General features: G+C 51.4%; 1 protein-coding gene across 1 annotated transcript in view; it reads left to right on the top strand.

Moving 5' to 3' along the window:
• Positions 1–24020, top strand: part of KIRREL3 (kirre like nephrin family adhesion molecule 3) — a 4147526-nt gene that overhangs the window by 4069305 nt on the left and 54201 nt on the right. Inside the window, exon 15 of the mRNA XM_085647174.1 lies at positions 17933–18019. Coding sequence (XP_085503300.1) covers positions 17933–18019 — 87 coding nt within the window. The remainder of the gene's footprint in view (positions 1–17932; positions 18020–24020) is intronic.

The following is a 24020-nucleotide window of genomic DNA, read 5'->3' as shown; positions in this document are numbered from 1 at the left end:
ATGTGTATTGGCTGTGTAACATGTGCTCAGTGCATTGACGATGTTGTTGTACAGTGCTCACTCTTAGGTGTTCCTTCCATTTCACTGCAGGGCTCCGCCTCTCCCTCGACGTATGCCAGACATTGCTGCCCTGCATGAACGGGACTGTATACGCCGCTACAGATTCAGCCAACGGTTGATTGATGAGTTGACTGGCCGGCTGGAAGCACAACTCCTCCCGCGCCACAGGTATCCAAGTGCACTGACACCCAAGTTGAAGGTGATGGCAGCCCTACATTTCCTTGCCACGGGTACGTTCCAACATACCATTGCTGATGTCGGGGGCATGTCCCAGACGATGTTCAGCCGTGTTCTGCATGATTTCTTAGAGGCCATGTTGGTTCACCTGGATGAGTACATTAAATTCCCAAATCGTGAGCAGTTGACAGATGTCAAGCGTGAGTTCTATGCCCTGGGAGGGATGCCCCATGTCATTGGGTCCATAGATGGGACACATGTTGCGTTGGTACCACCACAGGCACAGGAGGTGGTGTATAGGAATCGCAAACATTATCACTCCATTAATGCCCTTGTGGTGTGTCTGTCCAACATGGTGATTTCACATGTCTGTGTTCGCTTTCCAGGATCAGCACACGATGCCTTCATCATGAGGCGTAGCAGGGTGCCAGAAATGATGCTGCAGCTGCGGAACGAGCGAGCATGTATTGTTGGTGGGTAGACTCTGGCAGTTCAGTGTTTGGCGTCATCTTCCAATCTCACTGCCTGTGCTGACACACTTCTGTCCATGATGTTTCCTTGTAGGGGACGCTGGCTATCCCAACATGCCATGGCTGATGACGCCTGTCCGCAACCCCAGCACGGCTGCCGAGCACCTCTACAACAACGCACATGGGCGGACCAGGAGAGTCATTGAGAGGACGTTTGGACTTCTGAAGAGCCGATTCCGGTGCCTCCACAAGACCGGCGGAGCACTCCCATATGCCCCGGTGAAGGTGTGCAAGATCATCATCGTCTGCTGCATGCTGCACAACATGGCAGTGGAGGAAGCTGTTCCACTCATACTGGATCAAGATGACCAGGACCATCCACCCGTGGAGGATGAAGGGCTTGGTGACGGGGCAAGTGATGTGGAGGAGGAGGAGGCTGTGGAGGACATGCGGAGTCGGCTCATACGCAACTTCTTTGCTTAGTGGTGAGTTCCAGTGTCTGAGTGTGCACGCATTGGGCCGTGTGTGGCATGTGTTGCAATGTGTGTGTCCATCTGCATGTCTGCCAAGTGAGTCAGTGGTGTGTATTGAAGTGTCACTCAAGTGATGGCGCAATGGAAGGATGTTGTCTGAGGGTCATCATTGTCACCTGTCATGTTAACAACATGATACGTGTTAAGTACATGCTTGCGGATGTGCTCCTTTGTGCTGAATCCTTGTGTGTCTCTCTTCCACAGGTCCATGTGCATGCTGTCTGCTGGTGGCATTGTTGTGCTCCTGCTACTCCTCATGAACACAGCGACATGTGCTGATTCAGCGTCACATGCACGGGCAAGTGTTGAAATCTCCTCAGGGTAAGGGATGCCTCACGTCGTTTTGGGTGTGTGAATTGTTTGTAGTCTGTGTGCACTTCTCCGGTTCATGTGTGTTCCATTTGCATACATGGTGATCCTACATGGGGAACATGACATGGGGCAGGCTTCACCTGGAGCCATGCTCAGACTTGGTGACTGTCATGTGGCAGGGGATTGGGGATTGTGATGAGGCCATCATTGTGTGTAACACTGGCCTCGGAAACATACAGGTTGCACCGGGTTGACATGGTGTGTGATTGCCCCATCAGGGCCTCAATGGTGTATAGCGGCCTCTCCGTGGCAGCAGGGGGTGTTTAGCTGTTATCCGTCACTTGTGTGCCAGGTCAATGGGATGCCAGCATCTGTGTTGCAATGGGGGGTGCCAGTGTTGCTCCCACATGTACATCCACATGACCTGTGTATGTGTTGACAGAGTATCATTGTCATTCCAACACACATGACTAATAAATTTGTCCCTCTGTCTCCAAGGTGCCTCTTCCCTGTCAATGGTGCCCTGTTGCCACTGTGCGTGCCGCAGGTCTGGCATAGTTTTCATAGGTGGTGCATATGTGTCTATGTGTAGAGTGACAAGATGCTAGGGGTTTGTCAGGGAGTGGGAACTGTATTATGCACAAGATGCACAGTTCCATCCACCTCAAGGCAAGAGAGACCATCCCCCAGGGAAACTACAACATCTGTGTAGAATCCTACCCTGCAGTCTACGGACATGTGCCTCACGACTCCCATGGTACTTGTCCATATCCGGAGTGCATCTGCACAGCTCTGCTACTGCGTCGGGCAACCAGGCCACATCAACGTCCTAACGGGATGGGGGGAATGTTTCACAGCCAGCTGCAGGATGACCTTCTAGATCCACGCCCACACTCATGATGCAGCCCACAACCCCAACACAACCATGTGGCACAGTGATCCTAAACTGCATTCTGGCATCTCCATGCATCCAACCTTGGCCTAGCCACCATTCTCAACATCCGCCTGACGCAAGCATGCTGCACATTGTAGGGACACATGTCTAGACATACCTGGGAGCGGCAAGCCAGGTCACTCCACATGATCCCTGACCTCTGCGCATGACTGTTGCTCCCCTGAATGTGTCTGTAGCCACAGTTGTGCGGGAACCACTCAGCTGGTTGGGCCCAGCACAGGTGAGTTTGGTACTCCATGTCTGTATCAGATGAGACATTGGGACCCATGTGTGTCCTGGGCAAGACTGCGACCCCACGGTTTGGATGGTTGGAGTTAATTCTGAGATCAGGCATGCTTTGACTGTACGACACACACATGTATTGTAATAATGTAGAATCACGGCATCATCTTGTAAGTGTGATTAATTTATTTGTGGTGGGGTACGGGTTTGTGGGGATGACAAGAGGTGCACAGCGGGAGTGTAGAATCCAAAGTTCACTGGGGGAGTTGGTATCCTTGTCGTAGCAAAATGTCAGAGTCCATGCCACAGTCTTCGTCAACATAGGTCAGACAGTGACCAGCAAGTCCATGTGGCAGAGAATGTCATGTGCTGCTATTGGGCCAGAGGGCCAGGTGCCAGGCCAGGTGACCTGGGAGATGGTGATGTTCTGCTGACTCTCACAGTCTTTTTCGTGGACGACCCACCTTCCTGCGGGGACCCTCGGAAGCAGTCCGTGACGATGTCTGTGACGCTCCGTCGGATGAATCCTCCTCCTCCTGATCCCTCCCTGTGTCTGGTAATGGCCTTCGCCTGGTGCCACAGGGAGGGTTGCCCATGTTGTCGGCAATCCGACGGAGTACACCGGTCATTTGGGTTTGCACCGCCACGAGCTCAGCCTGTCTATCCTCCATCCTTCCTTGGTGTTGCAGTTGACAGGCATGTTGCTGGGACTGCAGGGTCTTCATCTCCTGGAGGGTCCCCTTGATGTCATTGAGGGTGGACGCAATCTGGTCCATGCCCCTGGTGTCACGCCGGTATGTATCCAGGATGTTGCTGACCTGGGACACTACCGGGTCCTGAGCTGCCTGGTCAGGTTCGCGCCTCCGCCGTCCTCCACTCCCGCCACCCCTGCCCACGTGCACCTGGCCTGCCGTTGTGGGTGCATCGGGTCTCCGGGACCCCTGAGGGATGGCATCTGCGTTGCCGCCTGCCTCCTCCTGGGTGCCCGGAGGACCGTGTCCCTCCTGGGCAGACTGGCTGGGTGGTCGTGTGCGGGCAGGGCTCCTGGACGTCTCCTGGGATGTGGCAGGAATGGGGGTGGTGGTTGGCACAGTTGTACCTGACGCAGGTGCTGCAGGTGGTTGGACACCAGAGGGGCCAGGTTGGTCTGGGTCATCCACGGAGTGGTGAGAGTCATCGCTGGCGGTGGGGTCATCATCCCGCGGAGCCTGGTCCTGTGTGACTTCCCCCCCAGTGTTGGGGGGTGTTCGTCGACGTTGACCTGTGTGTGAGAGAGACAATGTTAACAGTGTCACATGTGGCATCCATGTTGCATGCATTTCTGATTTGGCACTCTTCCTCTGGGTAGTTGGATCTGTCCTGCATTCCTCTCACAGTGCACTTGTGCATGGCTATGTCCCTTGGCCACAGCTGTCAGGGCTTTACGCATGTGTGAGACACAATCTTAGTTGATGCATCTATTTGGGTACACAGTCAGCAGTGTGGTGTGCGGGCGTAGCGAGCCATGCAGAGGCGCCTTACGTGTTGCACTGTACGTGGCCAAATGGTGTTTTGGCAAGGCAATTTGATGTTGCAGGTAGGGGACTGAAGCATTTGTGACAGGGTTCTTACCGACACGGTGGGTGGGTATACTGGGTGTGTGGTTAGGTCGGTGCCTGCAGCACGGATGGACTCGTGCACAGATTGACACATGGACCGGTCTTCATCTACGGAAGGGGGGGTTGAGGCACTGCCAGACCTGGTCTGCATGCACACAGTCCACCGGCTGACGAGTGGACATGGCCACACCACCCAAGGGTGATTTAGTCTCCCTGTGTCTCCCTTCCTCCCTCCCTCTGTCACCCTCCTCCCTCCCTCTGTCGGTCTCCCTCTGTCACCCTACTCCCTCCCTCTGTCTGTCTCCCTGTGTCCCCCCTCTGTCTCCTTCCCTCTCATTCCCCCTCTCCCTCCCTCTCTTTGTCACTCTCTGTCACCTCAGGCCAGCTTCCTGGGCACACACAGTTAGCCGGTCTTTGAATGGCCATTGGCTTGTTCATGTGAGTTAGTCCCTGTTCTCCGGGCACCCATTGGGCAGTGTGTCTGAGTGTAGGCTGCTGCTGTGGCGGTGTGTGCTGAGACTCTATCAGAGCGATGCATCTTCATTGTCTGCTGTTATGTGCAAATTGTGCCTTCAGACCCATGGCATCCTGCATGGCAGCCATCATTTGCAGGCAAGACAGTACTGTGTGGGTACACACAGTTTGTATGGCTGTGCCCTGGGCCATATGGGCTGAGGGCATTGTTGTGTGCTTGTGAGTTGCTCAATGTTAGTTTTGCTGCCCCCACTCCCAGCATCGACCACATCCTGTGTTGTGTTGGTGTTTTGTGTGGCCTGTGACTTGGCATGGCCCTGATTGATGCATGGGGCATGGAGGTGCCAGTGGCATGTGTGTGTTTGTGGAGTGTTGTTGTGTCCGGTGGTGGCTTGGGGGGGGTGGCATGCATGATTGATTGTGTATGGCATCCCCCCCATGTGAGGTGAGTTGTTTGTGTACTCACCAGGGTCTGGGAGTCCTGGCAGTCCGTGTAGTCCCTCCACCGCCAGCGTGGACATCACCTTCTCCTCCCAGGGATGGTATTGTACCGGTCTGGGGGGCGGCCCTCCTCCAGTGATGTTCCCCTGGTTGTGATTGTCAGTCATCTTCCTCTTGACCGTCCTCCGCAGATCGTACCACCTGGATTGGCACTCGTGCCTGGTCCTTCTGGTTGTCCCAACAGCATTCACAGAATCGACGATCCTCTGCCACATGGCGGTTTTTTCGGATATGCTGGTCTGTCTGACCAATGTCCCAAAGAGCTGTGGCTCGACTCTGAGGATTTCGTCGACAAGGATCTCCAGCTCCTCCTTTGTGAACTTTGGATTCTTGGTGGTGGACATGGCGTGGGGTGTGGTTGTGGGGGTGTGGGTGTGGATGGCTGTGGGTGTGTGGGTGTGGTAGTGGAGGTGTGTGTGTGAATGTGATGAGGGGGTGTTTGTGTAGGTGGTTGTGTGAAGGTATGCAAGTGTGAGGTTCAAGTATGGTGGTGTGGGTCGTCTGTGGGCTCTGGCAGCAGTGGGTCTGTTGCAAAGGCTCATGGTTTGTGTGTGTGGTCCATTTTTATTGGTCCATTTGTGGGTGTGGCTGTGTTTGAAATTTGTGTGGGTGTGTTATGAGGAGTGATTGAGTTTTGGGCCTCTGTTTGGCAGTTTGGCAGTTGCAGGTGAGTGTATGTGATGTTTGTGGGGTTGTTGGGCCTGTTTGGTGGTGTGGGGAAACTCTACTTGACTCTCCTTGTGTAAATATGGTTTGTCCGGGTTCAGTACGTGTTTTTTTGGCGTCAGTACGGTCCGTACATGCACTGGTGGGGGTGCGGTCCGTACATTCCCTGGTGGGGTGGTGGTTAGGTGCGTACATACACGGCTGGGGTGGGGGTTTGGTGCGTACATACACGGCTGGTGGTTCGGTGCGTACATACACGGCTGGGGGGGGTTCGGGGGCGTACATACACGGCTGGTGGTTCGGTGCGTACATACACGGCTGGGGGGGGGTTCGGGGGCGTACATACACGGGTGGGTGTTTGGTGCGTACATACACGGCTGGTGGTTCGGTGCGTACATACACGGCTGGGGTGGGGGTTTGGTGCGTACATACACGGCTGGTGGTTCGGTGCGTACATACACGGCTGGGGGGGGTTCGGGGGCGTACATACACGGCTGGTGGTTCTGTGCGTACATACACGGCTGGGGGGGGGGTTTGGTGCGTACATACACGGCTGGTGGTTCGGTGCGTACATACACGGCTGGGGGGGGTTCGGGGGCGTACATACACGGCTGGTGGTTCGGTGCGTACATACAGGGCTGGGGGGGGGGTTTGGTGCGTACATACACGGGTGGTGGTTCGGTGCGTACATACACGGCTGGGGGGGGTTCGGGGGCGTACATACACGGCTGGTGGTTCGGTGCGTACATACACGGCTGGGGGGGGTTCGGGGGCGTACATACACGGGTGGGTGTTTGGTGCGTACATACACGGCTGGTGGTTCGGTGCGTACATACACGGCTGGGGGGGGGATTCGGGGGCGTACATACACGGGTGGGTGTTTGGTGCGTACATACACGGCTGGTGGTTCGGTGCGTACATACACGGCTGGGGTGGGGGTTTGGTGCGTACATACACGGCTGGTGGTTCGGTGCGTACATACACGGCTGGGGGGGGGTTCGGGGGCGTACATACACGGCTGGTGGTTCGGTGCGTACATACACGGCTGGGGGGGGGTTCGGGGGCGTACATACACGGGTGGGTGTTTGGTGCGTACATACACGGCTGGTGGTTCGGTGCGTACATACACGGCTGGGGGGGGTTCGGGGGCGTACATACACGGGTGGGTGTTTGGTGCGTACATACACGGCTGGTGGTTCGGTCCGTACATACACGGCTGGGGGGGGTTCGGGGGCGTACATACACGGCTGGTGGTTCGGTGCGTACATACAGGGCTGGGGGGGGGGTTTGGTGCGTACATACACGGCTGGTGGTTCGGTGCGTACATACACGGCTGGGGGGGGTTCGGGGGCGTACATACACGGCTGGTGGTTCGGTGCGTACATACACGGCTGGGGGGGGTTCGGGGGCGTACATACACGGGTGGGTGTTTGGTGCGTACATACACGGCTGGTGGTTCGGTCCGTACATACACGGCTGGGGGGGGTTCGGGGGCGTACATACACGGCTGGTGGTTCGGTGCGTACATACAGGGCTGGGGGGGGGGTTTGGTGCGTACATACACGGCTGGGGGGGGTTCGGGGGCGTACATACACGGCTGGTGGTTCGGTGCGTACATACACGGCTGGGGGGGGTTCGGGGGCGTACATACACGGGTGGGTGTTTGGTGCGTACATACACGGGTGGGGGTTCGGGGCGTACATACGCGGGCGGGGGGTGGTGGGGTGTTCGGCGCGTATGCGGGCACATGTCTCCATGGTTGCTATGGGAGTTCGGTTCGGACGGTGTTTTTTGCGTACGGTTGTGAAATGGGGAGGACGGGAGGGATCGTACTTGCGCAGTCGGACTTTATTTTTCCGCACGGTGGGTTTCTCGCCCGGGGACGTGTCGGTGACTTTTCCCGACCCGAGGACGTGTGGGGAAATCTTCCCAATGCGATTCGTATGGACTTTTTTCCGTTCGAATCGTACTTGGCAGTTTGTACGCTACTTTGACGATTCGGACGGAAAAAAATCCGGATACGAGTCGGACGGGGAATTTTTTTACCGGATCGGAATTGGCACCTAAGTGTTCAGGGCAGGTTGTTTTTGTAAAAAGGTGAGTCAACATGGTGGCAGGGAGGAGACCAGTAGGATTGCATTCAGATGCAGAGCCCTGATCCTTCAGACCTCTGGACCTCAGAGTAATGATTCAGGTGAAAGATTCAAGTAGAGAGATCCAATGATAGGGCCAAAGGGTGTGCTATGCAGTGGCTCATTTTTTATTTACCCATAGACAGAAACAGCTTCTTCAGACAGATTCTTCTAAGAAAGAAAGATATATATATATATATATATATATATATATATATATATATATATATATATATATATATATATATATATATATATACAAATTCACTTAAAAAACCATAGGTTTCACACATGTTATAGTTAGCTGGACATTTCACTCGTAAAAAACCAATGAAATTCCCCCGTTATAGTTAGTAAAGGGAACTATAACTCACGCGACCGCGGGGGCCGCGGGGGCCAAGAAAAAAGGGGGGTCCCAAAACACATTTTCCCCATGCATTTTCCCATAGGACCTGTTGACGCAGCTACAGCCCGAACTGCTGAACGGAATTACGCCAAATTTGGCAAAGAGGTAGTCCTCAGTTCAGAATCGTGCCTTTTGCTTAAATGGTGTAAATACGTTCAGTAGTTCCTGAGAAAATTAGAGTTAAAAAGACAGATATATCTGGGCGGAGCCTAACCACACATCTCATCGTGAGAACTGATTGGCTGTCAGTACTTCATCCAAGAAGTGTTGGCAGCCATCTTGGGACCAATATACATGATAGAACCTCATTAAAAAGCATTGCAGTTAATAGAAGGTTTTAAGACTTTAGTTACATTATTAATCATTTGTTGATGGTACCATACTCATTTTAGGAATTGTGGTGTGTTCTAAGGTGATTTTACCATGTGAAAAAGCCTTCTGCTGTGATATCATGAATCATGTTTGAGAGAAAACTATTTTCTCATTCTTTTCCCACAGAGGTTTGGAAGGTGATCTATAAGGTAAACTGAGAGCATATTTTCTGTAAATTCCCATTATCTTTCTCAGTCATGTGAGAATGAAGTCTGACATTCTCAGTAAAACATGTAAAACAAGGGCAGACTGTCAGTTGATTCCTTTGTGTTCTACTGCAGCTTCCCAGAGTGTTCTAAAGAACAACTAGAGCGCTAACAGTCCTACTTATGACAAACGTATTGCACACCTGAAGCCATCTTGATTGGAATAAAGTAGTAACTTTAAAAAGGAACAAAATGAGGGGTTCATTTTGCCATAGAAAGTATGATTAGTGCTCCAGAAAGAAAAATTAGGGCACATTTTGAGTGACTTCTCAAATCCTCTTCTATTTCATGAAAAAAATCTGACATGCAGACTGAAACATGCACTTTCTATACCAGCAGCAGACTTCCCTGGTGAGCAGTAGCTTTACTACAGTGATCTAATAAGAAACTAGAGTGCTAACATTCTGAATTTATGGCAAATGTGTGACACATCTGAATGCCTTCTTGATGGAATCAAAGTAAAAAACTGAAAGTATTTCCTACTGAGGAGACTGTAGTAAATGAGGAAATGAGGAAACTTCATAGCAAATAAGTCTCCCATAATGGCCACCAGAGACAAAAGAGCCCATATGTAGCCCAAATATCACCCAGATGTAGCCCAAGTATAGCCCAGTGACAGAATGTCCCAGAGTGTTCTAACGAACAACTAGAGCGCTTACTGTCTTACTTATGACAAAAGTATGGCACACCTGAAGCCATCTTGATTGGAATAAACTGATAACACTTAAAACATTTAATTTACAAAGGAACACAATGAAGGGGTTCATTTTACCATAGAAATTATGATTAGTGCTGCAGAAAGAAAAATTAGGGCATATTTTGACTTCTCAAATCCTCTTCTATTTCATAAAAGAATTCTGACATGCAGACTGAAACATGCACTTTGAATACCAGCAGCAGACTTCCCTGGTGAGCAGTAGCTTTACTACAGTGATCTAATGAGCAACTAGAGTGCTAACATTCAGAATTTATGGAAAATGTGTGACACATCTGAATGCCTTCTTGATGGAACCAAAGTAAAAAACTGAAAGTATTTCCTACTGAGGAGACTGCAGTAAATGAGGAAATTAGGAAACTTCATAACAAATAAATCTCCCAAGATGGCCACCAGAGACACAAGAGCCCAAATGTAGCCCAAATATCACCCAGATGTAGCCCAAGTATAGCCCAATGACAGAATGTCCCAGAGTGTTCTAACGAACAACTAGAGCGCTTACTGTCTTACTTATGACAAAAGTATGGCACACCTGAAGCCATCTTGATTGGAATAAACTGATAACACTTAAAACATTTAATTTAAAAAGGAACACAATGAGGGGGTTCATTTTGCCATAGAAATTATGATTAGTGCTGAAGAAAGAAAAATTAGGGCACATTTTGAGTGACTTCTCAAATCCTCTTCTATTTCATTAAAAAATTCTGATATGCAGACAAATATCACCCAGATGTAGCCCACCTGTAGCCCAATGATAGAAGTGTGCAAAATACTTATTTTTTGTGTATTTGCAGTTTTATATAGTGCAGACTTGTCAGGTATTGGAGTGCTTTACATGAGCATTGGTTACATCACACAAGATCAAATTCATTTTGGTTGTAGACATGGGGAGATTAAGTGATTTGACCAGAATCACAGAATGTTTAGCTGAAGCAGAAACTCCAACCTGGTTCTCCAGTTGCAAAGTCTGCAGCTCTGGAAGTAACACCACATCCTCTCCCCTAGGTGCAACATTTAATCAAGTGGTCAACTGGATAAAAAAACATAAAGATTACAAATAATTTAAAAGTTCTTTGTCGCTATTTGAAAACTCAGAAAATATGTCCTCATATTAGTTTTTTAGAGCACTAACCATAATTTTGATGCAAATAAGACCCTCGCATATATGTAATTTCCATAGGAAATGCTCTAGGTATTACAGTTTTGATTACATCAAGATGAAGTCGGCGTTCCACACTTTTGTAATAAATATAGAATGTTAGCAATCTAGTTGTTCATTGGGATACTGTTGAGAGGCAGAGGCCAGGGGTACGGACTCTGAAAATTGAAGGCAGGTAGGACAGTGCAGAGGCAACAATTTGACCACACTGGGCAGGCGGGAAGGGCAGTGGCAGCACAACAGACTATGGAGGGCAGGGGCAACAAACCAACAATACAGGACTGGCAAGAGAGGCTGTGGCAATATAATAGACCATTGTGGGCAGAAGGAAGAGGCAGTGGTAGTACAACCATACATGTCAACAGACCCGTTTCAGCCAGGAAACGTCCAATGTTCTTAAGCTCAAATGGGCTTTATTTGATCTGTCTCCTGTCTATAATCTCCTCTTTTTCAATGTAACTCAAAGGGGAAAATCAATACCCCAGTTTTTTTTCAAAATCTCCCTCTTACCAAGTTCAAAATGTTCGCAAGTATGGTACATTGGATCATGGTAGGCAGGAGGAATTGGGGTAGGGACATGGACTAGGATAACAGAGGACAGGAGGGACATGGAGAGGTGCACCAAACTGACCCTACCGGGCAGGCATCAGGGTTTGCAGCAGCACAATACACCACACAGGGCATGCAGGACGGGAGTGCAGCACAACAATCCATAGAAAGCAATAGGGAGGAGACTGGACCATGCACATGGACAACAGAGAACAGAGGGGAAAGAGGCAATGGTAGCTAGCTGACCATAATGGACAGGCAGGAGAGAAAGCTGCAGCATAACAGACCATAAAGGGCAGGAGGGACGGATCAGGGGCATTACAATGGAACAGACAAGCCAGGAGGGAGGGAATAGGGGTCTGCACATGGAAACAGAGGGCTGGGGGCAAGGGGGCAGGAGCAGCAAGATGACCATGGAGGTCAGGCAGGATGGGCACTATAAACAAGACACACCATGGAGAGCAATGAGACTATGATGGCATACACACAGACCATGGAGGGAAGGTGGGAGGGGGTCAGGGGCAGCTAGCTGACCACACAGGTATGGTGGGAGGGGCCATGTCAGCACAGAACACCATGCATGGCAAGCGGGAGGGTTAGTGGCAGCACAATGGCTATGATGGGCAAGAAGGAGGGTGCAGGGGCATGCACAAAGGACCATGGAGGAAAGAAGGGAGGGTCAGGACATAGGCACAGACAAGAGAGTTCAGGGGAAGGGGCCTCACAACAGACCGCGCGAGGCAGGCAGGAGGAGCAGTTGCAGCACAACAGACCAGGGAGGACAGAAGGGTGTGGCAGTAAAATGGACCATGGAGGACAGGAGGAAGGGGATAGGGGCATGATGGTATGTGGACAGGCAGGGTGGAGGTGGCAGGGACAGATTACAGTCATCTGACAATGCTAGGCAGGTGAGATGGGAGTGGCAGCTCAACAGAACACTCAGAGTAGATAGGAGTGGCAGGTCCATGGAACATGGTGGGCAAAAAGGATGGAGCAGGGACATGCACAAAGACATTGGAGGGCAGGCGGAAGAATAGGGGCAGCAAGCTAAGCACAGAGGCTAGCAGGAGGTCAATGATGGGCCATAGAATTGGGCAATGGAGGGCAGGAGGAGTGGACTGGTACATCATGCTAAATGGAGGGCAGTGGCAGCACATCAGACCATGTATGACAGGAGGGAGGAGGCTAGTCCATGGATTCAGACAACAGAGGATAGGGAGGAGGTGGATGGGGCAGCAAGCTAACTGTTCAGAGAAGGTGGGTATTAGGAACTATGTTGTTTTTAAAATGTGTGTATGTGCAAACTACTTAAAATATGAACAAGTATGCAGCATAATCTCACTTTTCTTCAGGAAGAAGAGGACGTTTGTGACTGTGACTCTGGGCTCACTTTGCAGAAACACCCCCTGACCCTCCACCCCCATCGCAAAATGTAATGCCCGTGAAAAGGGTAGGTGGACGCAGTGTTATTTAGAACATAATCCTGAGAGCACGATTGAAAATGAAAACTAGATATAGTATATGGTATAAACTATGTACCAAAAAGTGTGATATAAGATGAACCGGGGCGTGAAATATAATATGCAATACATTGTGCGCAATGACAGATTCATTGGAGAGCGCGAGATAGCACAGGCACTAGCGCGTGCTATGCGATATGCGCCTTGGAGTGTAATATGCACAGGGCAATGTTGTGTAACCTAACTAGTCTCTAAAGTTGTAATATAAAATATGTGCTGGGGAGTGTAACGTTGCATATGCACTGTGACAAAGATATGGATCCCTGATTGTAATATGTATGGCATAGCGCTGTGCGTTATAACATAGGCATCGAGGAAGGCACGTTAGATGGGGCAATATAACCCGTGCAAAGGCAAGTGTGGCATGACATATTCACGGGGTGGTGTTACAGTGCACATGGGCTAGAGAGTGTCATAGCATACGCACTAGCTGGTGGAATACAACACAGAGGTGTGTGGCACTCTGCGGGTACTGGTGGGTGTAGCACAGCATTGGGCTCAGCCAGGAGCATGCTGTGACTCTCAAGTGAGGTTTGTCTCCTTTCCGGAGCGTAATATAAAAAGTATTACACATCCGGCGGTGGATGTGTGTTTTATTAACCGTGGGGGGTTTCTTGCATAACTTGGTCAAATTTTTGTCGAATCCCCTTTAAGTGGCTTGGTGTGTGTGTATATTAAATGTGCCCGTCAATAGCTACCCATGTTTGTATAAATAAACGACAAGGGTGTCTACTTGGAGAGTACCTGCCGGCGGGGGCAGCGGGATTAGGCACGGTAGGGTGTCAGACACGTCAGAGCTTCACTAGCGGTGTAAATACATTCCACGTGGATTCAATGTATGCATAGTCACCTTTTAATGAATATCACGCGAATCGTCATGGTGATAGGTACTTACGGTTTGTCCAGCATGTCCTAGGTGTTTCTATATATATTCTTTCAAATAATAAAAAACAAACGCCGGCCCCGGGGGATGGGGTCCCCGGGGCCATAAGTGGCTTGAGGAGAGGGGTCCCCGGGGCCGATTAAGACCTGGGGAGGGCCAAATTTATTTTTTTCATCAAAAAAAATTAGGGTGCAAGCCCTGGGTGATGGGGTCCCCAGGGCCAATAAATTAGAAAAAGAAGGGGGGCCACACAGCCCTCCTTCTTAAAAAATAAATAAATAAATAAAAGACCGGCATCGTGCCGGAGACCACGCCCCCTCCTTGCAACAATCTGCAAATGCGCCCCCTGGCCAGTTGTAAGTTGGGGAATTAATTCCCCTTCAATACTGAGGGTCCCTGAGGGCCAACAACCCCAACAGCTATCTCCAGTATGCGCCAGGGAGCTGCGTTGCAGACAGGTGTTCTGAGGCCACGCCCATTTTTACACCTCTATGCAACGCTGCTCTGTGGCGCTTACTGGATGTACCTAGTGGGCTAGTTTGACCCTAGGGAACCATAGGAGTCAAGGGGACTTAATCTCTCAACTTAGAACAGCCACCGGGTGCGTTTACACAGTGGTGAAGGGAGGGGATGGGGCCTGAGGTGACGTGTGCAAACACGCCCTGTGGCGCGTTTTAAGTTGGAGAAATAATTCCCTTTCAATCCTGAGGGACCCTGGGGGCCAACTAGCCCACCAGGTGCTTCCAGTAAGCGCCACTGCTCTGCGTTGCAGAGAGGTGGTGCAGGCCGTGCCCCTTTTTACACCTCTCTCCAATGGCGCTTACTGGACGTACCTAGTGGGCTATTTTGCCCCTAGGAACCCTCAGGATTCAAGGGGACTTAATCTCCCAACTTAAAAAACGGCCACAGGGCGTGTTTACACAGTGGGGAAGAGAGAGGACGGGGCCTGAGGTGACGTGTGCAAACACGCCCTATGGCGCGTTTTAAGTTGGGGAAATAATTCCCCTTCAATCCTGAGGGACCCTGGGGGCCAACTAGCCCACCAGGTGCTTCCAGTGAGCGCCACTGCGCTGCGTTGCAGAAAGGTGGTCTAGGCCGTGCCCCTTTTTAAATCTCTCTGCAACGCAGCTCTGTGGCGCTTACTGGAGGTACCTAGTTGTCTAGTTAGACCCTAGGGACCCTCAGGATTCAAGGGGACTTAATCTCCCAACTTAAAACGGCCACAGGGCGTGTTTACACAGTGGGGAAGGGAGGGGACGGGGCCTGAGGTGACGTGTGCAAACACGCCCTGTGGCGCGTTTTAAGAGGTAGTTTTAATCCCCTGCCTTATTACATACAAGGGGCTTACAGAGGAGGTCATGCTAATCACAGGGGGACCCCAACGCATAGTGTTCCCTAGTGTATGTAGGTGTTTTCACTGTATTCTGAGTGTCTTTTAACAAAGCACTGGCTCTAAGACTGGTTAGTCAGACTCAGTTACCACCAGTATCCGTCTGAAAAAGTTGAGGGCACAGGATGATTTTGCAACAAGACTTCTTTCTGCTCTTCTGTTTGTTCTTTCTGCACGTTATCCTTCTTCCTGCACTTTTCTTCGTCTTTGAAGACTTCTGTTGCTTCTTTCTGCATTTCTTTTTTTTCTTTCTGTGCGTTTTTTCTTCTTTCTTCACATGTCCTATCTCTGTAGGCATAGTTAGAAATTAGCATTTAAAACACCTTTGAAATTCACTGAAAAAACCATAGGTTTCAGGCACGTTATTGTTAGGAATTAGCATTTAAAAAACCTTAGAAATTCACTGAAAAAACCATGGGTTTCAGGGGCTTTATAGTTAGCTGGACTTTTCACTTGTACAAAACCATTGAAATTCCCCCGGCTAACTATAACTCGCGCGCCCGCAATGCACTGCTGATGACGTCACATATTACATCACTCATGATATGGTCAGTGACATCACTCATGACATCACTGATGACATCTCAAATGACATCACTGATGACATCACTGATGTCTTTCTCAAAGCAACCTATTTTGGGCATAAGGCCGAGGAGTGATGACATTGAGAGGGATGAGTAGACAGCCTGCTTTGCAGAGATGTGGGTATTATCGGTGCTGCCGCTGCAGAATTTTGACGGTTTTACTGTTCTTCCTTTCTTGCATTAGAAGCCAAGTGCATACTTCCTGTGCCAGTGTTGCTTTGGGACTCTGAGCAATGGCACAAGGAAGGGGAAAATTAAAGTATAGGAAACACCTTGGTTTGGCTATCAGAGATGGGAGAGAGAGCGATGGTGTGATGTGGGAGCTCATGTTGTTAACAAAGGGCAGAGGAGAGAGTCTGCTTTGCAATGCAGTAGCTATCGTTAGTGAAGCAGGTGCAGTGACAATGAGGTCCAGTGGTTGAGGGGCCCACTGCATCACAATTATGAATGTCTTACTTTGAAAAAGGGGGCATGGGCACTCATTTTCTATGTTAGTATTAGGGCAGAGGGCATCCTTGCAGCTAAAAGAGGGCACGTGTGGGAGCTCATATTTTTGGGAAAGAGACACAGATCCTGTTTCCAGATGGAAGTGATGGACAGGCATGGTAGAGAATGAGTAAAAGAAGAGAGTAGATAGCCTGCTTCTCAGGGCTAGAGCTCTTATTAGTGCAGCATTTGTAGTTGCATTTGGGAGCAGGAGTTCAAGGGGCTCACAGCACCCCAATTATGGGGAGTAGAGGTTTTGGGGAATTCCGTTTTTGTTTAATGCATTTGCTCTTTTATAAGTCTCACATTTAGGGCCATATTTATAAGCCCCTTGTGCCGCCATAGCGTCACTTTTGGAGACGCTCTCGCAGGGCACACCACCATATCAAATTCACGAGACCAGGCAAAGCCTCTTTGCATGGCTTTGAATGACCTATTAGATATTGAGTAAGGCAAAGCAGTGTAACTCACTGTAGTGCCTTACTCTTCCAGAGGGAGGTGTTCCATGGGCGTTCCATTGGGTGTTCCCACGCAACACTCATGGATTTAGATGCTTCCCCAGATTTACAAGACCATGTAAACCTGAGGAAAAAGCGTCTCAGGACTGGTTTTGTGCAGACAGGGGCAAAAATCCTGCATTCAACACAGGCACACTTGCACCATGGTCCAAGGTTGCTTGCATTGGTGCTAGATTGTCGAAACGGCACCAGCGCAGGGAGAAAACGACAAGCATGCGCTATATGCCATAGATACAGCGCATCCTACCCTTTCACTTTGACGCATGTTAGCAAAGCAAGGTGAACTGCTGCACTGCCCTGCTCCAGATCTCCATAAATATGCCCCATTGTGTGGATTATGAGCTACAGAAACTCACCCCTGAAATGATCTCATAATCCCCGTCCCATGCAAACAGTCCTGCCGTTCTTGCTCCCCCAATTCATGCCATATAGTTTTGAAGAGGGGCTCAACTTCAAAACATTTTGCTTGGGGGGCTCAGAGCAATATGTTTCAAGACCTCTACCATAGAAAAACAAATAAAAAGCAGTCTTCATTGAAGTACAGAGAGTCCTCACTCACTTCCAGCAAATGACTGGTGGTAATGTGATTGAAATTTGGAAGATTTAGTTATCGTGTTTCACCACACACTTAGGGCATTCAGGAAGGGAGGGATGTTGATTGTTGGAGACACAACGATGCAGGCTCATTGCTTGCCCAATGTTGCTGCCATGAAAGGGTGTTGTGTTCAAGGTTCTGTGTATTCATTTCTCAGAAGTGGATCTTACCTGTGTAAAGCATTGTGATAGTATTGTTGTAACTGTTATAGTTATACTATACATGCCAATAAACTGGTTTATAAAAAGAATAGATGCCACCGTCACCCATTTTACTATGCTACTCCTAGTTAAGAGGTCTGCTTTGGCGTCAACCTCCAGTGAGCTTCAGGTGTGGCAATGGAAATGTGTAGTGCTCAGTCTCAAATACATGCAGGTGCAGAAGTAGTTCAGTGTTTCAACTGCTAGTTCCTTCCTCATACATTATTGTTTTATTTCTATTTTTTACAGATGGACGGGGGCGAATTCCAACAGGAGTCTGTCTTGAAACAGCTCGAGGTCCTCAAAGAGGAGGATAAGGAGTTCCAGAACCTGAAGGTGAGGAAACATTAACCCCTTCGGTGCTCATGACGGAATGGTTCCGTCATGACCCACGGTTGAGCTGTGCTCATGACGGAACCATTCCGTCATGACCACACCCGCGCAAGATTCCGTCAGCACAGCGGCGGAATCTGCGCAGCATCGAAGGGGTTAAGATCTTTCTATTGATGAGCAAAATCGTCTATTGTGCCTCGAATGCAAACACCTTAGGCTATGAAGGAGCAGTTTGATAAATAACTCCCCACTTTGGTATAGAAAGAGATAGTGTGAACATACCAGTCAGTCAGTAATCTAGAGGCCAGCAATTTCTACTGAATAGTTCTCAGGATCAAAGCACATTTAGAGCTAAGTTTTTGTAGTAGTCTGTTACTACAAACCGTTACTTTTTTAGGTCTCGCATAGGCAGCGCATGCGCTGCCTCTCCGAGGCTTCAAGTAATCAGAATTATTGGTGAAACTCCACCCATTGCGTTTCTATTTGTTTTGTCGCTTGTTATTGGTTAAATCTGCCATTTCTCTACTTATGTCACTCATTGATTGGCTGGTGGTCCGATACCTCATTTCCATTTTGCTTGCGTTTTGCAGGAAGCAGCACCGACCAACTACAGTGTAGTTCCGCTGCTGGGCTGTTATCTTTTTAGTTAGGGACTATTTCCTTGTTTTTTACGAATGCCGGCCCGTGCTCGCGATAGAACGGTGGCATTCCTCCAGCTGAGCATAGCAGCTGCTTGGCACAGGTTTATAAAAAAGTGCTGCGCTCCAGGCTTACCACCCATCAATGCCTCCTCGGCATCCCCCTCTCTCTCTGGGGCGTCCATAGCTTTTTGGATGTGTTTGTCCCTGCACACCTCCGACCTAGCGCAGGCAGTGCCGCCAAAATGCTGCTGGGCCACTTTGGCACACATGGGAGGGAGCAGCCCCCTCGGGCAGAGGCAAGGTGCCTTTACAGCCAAGCGCCTGTCCCACCAGCACCAATGCCCGCTCACTGTCGGCAGTGGAGGCGGGCGGAGACTTCCATTGGCACCTTCCCGAGACAATCACTTTCCTTCCACTGTAACCCTAAAACCGTCGGGACAGGGCACCACGCTTTGCTTCAGCACAGCATCTGCCTTTGTATTAATAGCATATTGCATGCTTCAGCGCAAAAGCTCCCCGAGGCGCATGAGAGAAAGGAAGAATCGTTCAGATGCACTTTATTTTATATTGCACCTCCATTTTTTGTTATTAACTTTACACTATTCAGCGCAGCGCCTATTTCACGAGCGCAGTCCTTTCAACTTTAAAGCTGCATTTCTCTGTAGACTGCCCTTTCTCCCACCACCAAAAACAAGCTACCTATTGAACTCTCCTCCCACCCCCCCCCTGCCAGGTTAAGGAATTCATCAGCGGCCGGGTTCAAACTCTTCCGCTACGTTTTTGCTTGCAGCTTGGATGCTGCATTTCTCAGTAGGGTGCCGTCCCTCACCTTCCTCCCACCACTTGGCACCTTCCTCCCCCCTCCCCTGCTGCCGGGCTGAGGACACTGCCCCTTCATCATCTACCAGGCTCAGCATTTCCCGGGATCACCTCTTCAGCTGCAAGAGCCACGGTGATCAACCGCTGAGACTGCCTCAGACCTGCCCACCTCTCCTCCTCCCCTGCAGCTGCCCACAACACCAGAAAGAATTGTTGTAGACAGGAACTCTGTGCATTAAATATTGAGTTAACCACATGCTGTTTGTTTCTTTTTTTTTATTTATTTATTGTTTTTGCTTAGTATTCACTGAAATTCTTTATTTTTGTCTCTCCCTGCGGAGACTTTGGGCTGAATTTTCTTTAGCAAAGGCAAACAAATACGTGGATCTGAAAGAAACTATTTAGTTAGATTCCTCACCTTAGAATATCCCCAGGTGTCAGACTGGATCAGGAAGATTTTTGTAGCAATACCCCTTGCGCGTCGCTAGGCGTCGTCTGCGGCTCCGTGTCCGTCGTTGGCGTCGTGCGCCGGAATGACGTCGTCGGAGTACTTACACGCCGCCCTCGCGCGCTGACGTCAGTTCTTCTTTTTTCCGCGCCAGTAAGCGCCGATCCGGGAGAGCTACCTTAGTCATTTTTTGACTAAATTTTTTGACTCTTTTTGGTCACTTTATTGACTCTGGTGCCGGTAGGATGCCTGGTTTCAAGGCCTGTGACGACTGTCACTGACTGATGTCGGTCACCGATCACCATCGCCGGTGCCTGTACTGTTTGGGGCCCGACCACGACGCGGAGTCGTGTTCCAACTGTATGGCCCTGACCTCGAAAGCTAGGCGGGAGCGGTCCCGTAAGCTTCTCGAGCTTCGCGCCCCTCTCGATCCCGGTCCAGGAGGAGGTCCAAGGATCGGACGCGGAGCCGCAGCCGACACCATCGCTCGTCTGGCTCGAAGTCCTCGGGTAAGTCGAAGTGATCCAAGAAGTCCAAGAGGCGACACCGCTCTTCGGACTCCCCTCGCAGGTCGCGCGACTTGGTCGAGGGTCAGGGTGGTCCCACCCCCGCGGCTCCGTCGGAGCCGCAGGCGCCGCGCACGTCCCCATACCCGCCGGTCCCTGGGACTGACGCGACGCCGGCAGAGGTCAGTGCCTTCCTCTCGGCCATGAGGAGCCTGGCTCCGCCGTCGACGTCCGCCGGCATGCCTTCGGGCCCCGCGGACTCGACTGGGCGACCTTGCGCGCCAGGCTCCGGCTCCGACGCCGCAGGTCCCCGCCAGATCCAGGCCTGGATCCGAGTCGACGCCAGTCGACCTCGTCACGCCTTCTCCGCCGGCGTCGACACCGGTGCCACCTCCGACGCCGACTCCGGTCGACATCTATCCTCAGTTTAGCCCCTGTCCGGACCCGGCGCCGGTGCGGCGCCGCTCGACACCGCATCCGGCGCCGCTGGAGACACATTTTGTCTATCGTCTGGCTCCGATCATTCCTCCTGTTTACCAGGAATCGGATGACGGGGGTGACTGGGAGGGGTCCGAGGACCCTCTGGCCACTCAGGCTCAACTTTCTCAGGACTGGGCAGATGAACTGGGGGAGGCCAGTGGTCTGATTACCTCCCCGGACACTGGATTCATCTCTCCTCTGACTGTGGCTTCGGAGGAGGGTGCAGCTGTTTCTGTGGTGCTGCGCAAGGCAGCCGAAGCCCTTGGGCTTGAGTTGCCTGCCGTGGCTGTGAGGACCAACATCCTCACTGAGGTGCTTCAGTCTGCAGCAAGCTCCACTGAGCCTCTGCTGCAGTTCAATGAGGCCCTCATCGACGTTCTGCAGGGCACTTGGTCTAAGCCCTCCACAGTCCCTCCTGTGGATAGGAACGTTGCCAGGCGCCACCGCCCTGCTCCGGGCGACCCCAGTTTTCTGTCCCAACACCCCACCCCCGAGAGTCTGGTTATCCAGGCCTCTACCTCCCAATCCTCCTTCCCGTCTGCTCCTCCGGACCGGGATTCCAATAGACTAGAACAGTTCGGTAAGAAGCTGTTCTCTTCGCTCAGTTTGGGCCGGCGGTCTTTGAACACCGCGTGTCTCTTGGACCGTTATTCCCACTCTCTGGGATACGGTGGAGGACGTGCTGCCCTTGTGCCCGGCGGAGGCCCAGGCACAGCTTTCCCAAGCTCTGGCCAATGGGAGAGATGCAGCGCGCCATGTGGACTTGACACTACGGACTCGCTAGGTAGGGCGATTTCTACCACGGTGGCGCTTCGACGTCACGCCTGGCTGCAGTCCACGTCCTTTTCAGGGGATGTCCAGAGCACTCTCATGGACATGCCTTTTGATGGCACTCGCCTTTTTGGTGAGAAAGCGGACAGTGCGCTGGCACGCTTCAAGGACTCCCGGGCTACGGCCAAGTCCTTGGGCCTTTCGGCCCCGCGGCCACAAACTTCCGCTTTTCGCTCCTTTCGTGGCCAAGGAAGGGGTACCTCCTCACGTCCGCCTAGCCACCGGCCGCAGAACCAGCATGCACACAGTCGCGGACGTGGATTCCGCCGAGGCGGTACTGGAGGACAACGCGGGCAGTCCACATCCACCCCGGCAGCATCCGCCTCAAAGCCTTCCTAGTCCGAGCTTTCAGGCCCATTCCATGCCAGTGGGAGGCAGAGTTCGCCATCACCTGCTCCACTGGCGCACCATCACTTCGGACAGGTGGGTGCTGCAAATCGTCCGAAGGGGCTACTCCCTCCCCTTCGAGATGACCCCTCCAGCCATGCCACCGCAGCACCACCGTATCTCAGAGAATCATTTGAATCTTCTGCGAGTTTCAGCCCTCTTGGCCAGAGAGGCAGTCGAGCGCGTTCCGAGCCCAGAAGTAGGTCGTGGTTGTTATTCCCACTACTTTCTGGTTCCCAAGAAGGGCAAAGGGGGCCTACGCCCTATCTTGGACCTCAGGAATGTCAATGCCTTCCTCCAGGAGGAACGGTTCAAAATGTTAACTTTGGGTCAGGTTCTAGCTGCCCTAGACCCTGGAGACTGGATGGTAGCGTTGGACTTGCAGGACGCATATTTACACATCCCCGTCCTGCCGGCCCACCGGCGTTACCTGCGGTTCACGGTGGGTCAGGAGAACTTTCAGTTCACCGTGCTCCCCTTCGGCCTCACCAGTGCCCCTCGGGTGTTCACGAAAGTGATGGCGGTGGTCGCAGCTCTGGTCGCAGCTCATCTGCGCAGATCAGGGGTTCCAGTCTTCCCCTATCTCGACGACTGGTTGTTGAAGGCGGGCTCGCCCCAGGCAGTCGTCTCCCACCTCCAGACTACGGCGGATCTCCTGCATTTGCTGGGGTTTTCCATCAACGTGCCGAAGTCACACCTGAGCCCCTCCCAGAAGCTCCTCTTCATCGGAGCGGTTCTCGATTCGGCGCAGTTCCGGGTCTATCCACTGGAACAGCGGGTCCGGGATATTCAGGCTCTGATTCTCATCTTTCGGCCTCTATCCTGGGTTTCGGTCAGGTTAGTGTTGCGGCTTCTGGGGCTGATGGCCTCCTGCATCCTATTAGTGCATCACAGGTCTGTTGTACGCCTTTCCGCCTATACCACTTCTGCCTAGAGTGCTGAAGAAGATCAGGCACGACCCGGCCCAAGTCATCTTGGTGGCTCCGGATTGGGCACGAAGGTACTGGTATCCCGAGCTACTCAGTATGCTGACCGATCCTCGGATACGCCTGCCCCTTCGGGAGGATCTTCTGTCACAGCAGCAGGGGACGGTCCTTCACCCGAATCTGTCCAGCCTCCACCTCCATGCGTGGAGATTGAGCGGCGGCAGTTGATGCCATTTGACTTGCCTCCTGAAGTCTGTGATATCATTCTGGCAGCCAGGCGTCCCTCCACAAAGACGGTATACGCCTGCCGGTGGAACAAATTTGTGGCATGGTGCACAGCAAAGGCTATGGATCCCCTTTCCGCCCCTCTTTCTGAGGTTCTCCTCTTTCTTCTTTCTTTGGCCCAGCAGGGCTCTGCCTTGGGCACCTTGAAAGGTTATCTTGCTGCCATCTCTGCCTTCTTACGGCTTCCTGATCAGCCTTCTCTTTTCAAGTCCCCTGTAGTTTCACGCTTTCTTAAAGGCATTACTCACACTTTCCCTCCTGTCCCTTTCGTAATGCCTCAGTGGGACTTGAATCTTGTTCTCACATTTCTGATGTGCGCTCCCTTTGAGCCTCTTCACAATTGTCCTCTTCGTCTTCTGACTCTTAAGACTGCTTTCCTGGTAGCTATCACCTCGGCTAGACGGGTGAGTGAGCTCCAGGCTCTTTCGTCCAAGCCTCCTTTTCTATCTGTTCGTCCGGACAAGGTTGTCCTTCGGCCTCGTCCTTCTTTTCTACCGAAAGTGGTGACCCCCTTTCATCTCGGGCAATCTGTCACCTTGCCCACCTTCTTTCCGCCTCCGCATCCTTCCAAAGAGGAAGAGAGGCTCCACCGTCTGGCCCCAAAACGCGCGCTCTCCTTTTATTTGGACCGCACCAGACAGTTCCGGGTGGACGACCAACTTTTCGTTGGATACGTGGGTG

The sequence above is a fragment of the Triturus cristatus genome, chromosome 3_2 (genome assembly GCF_964204655.1).
Source record: "Triturus cristatus chromosome 3_2, aTriCri1.1, whole genome shotgun sequence".
NCBI classification, from domain to species: Eukaryota; Metazoa; Chordata; class Amphibia; order Caudata; family Salamandridae; genus Triturus; species Triturus cristatus.
The sequence above is the reverse complement of the archived record's forward strand: the minus strand, read 5'-3'. Positions and strand labels throughout refer to the sequence as shown.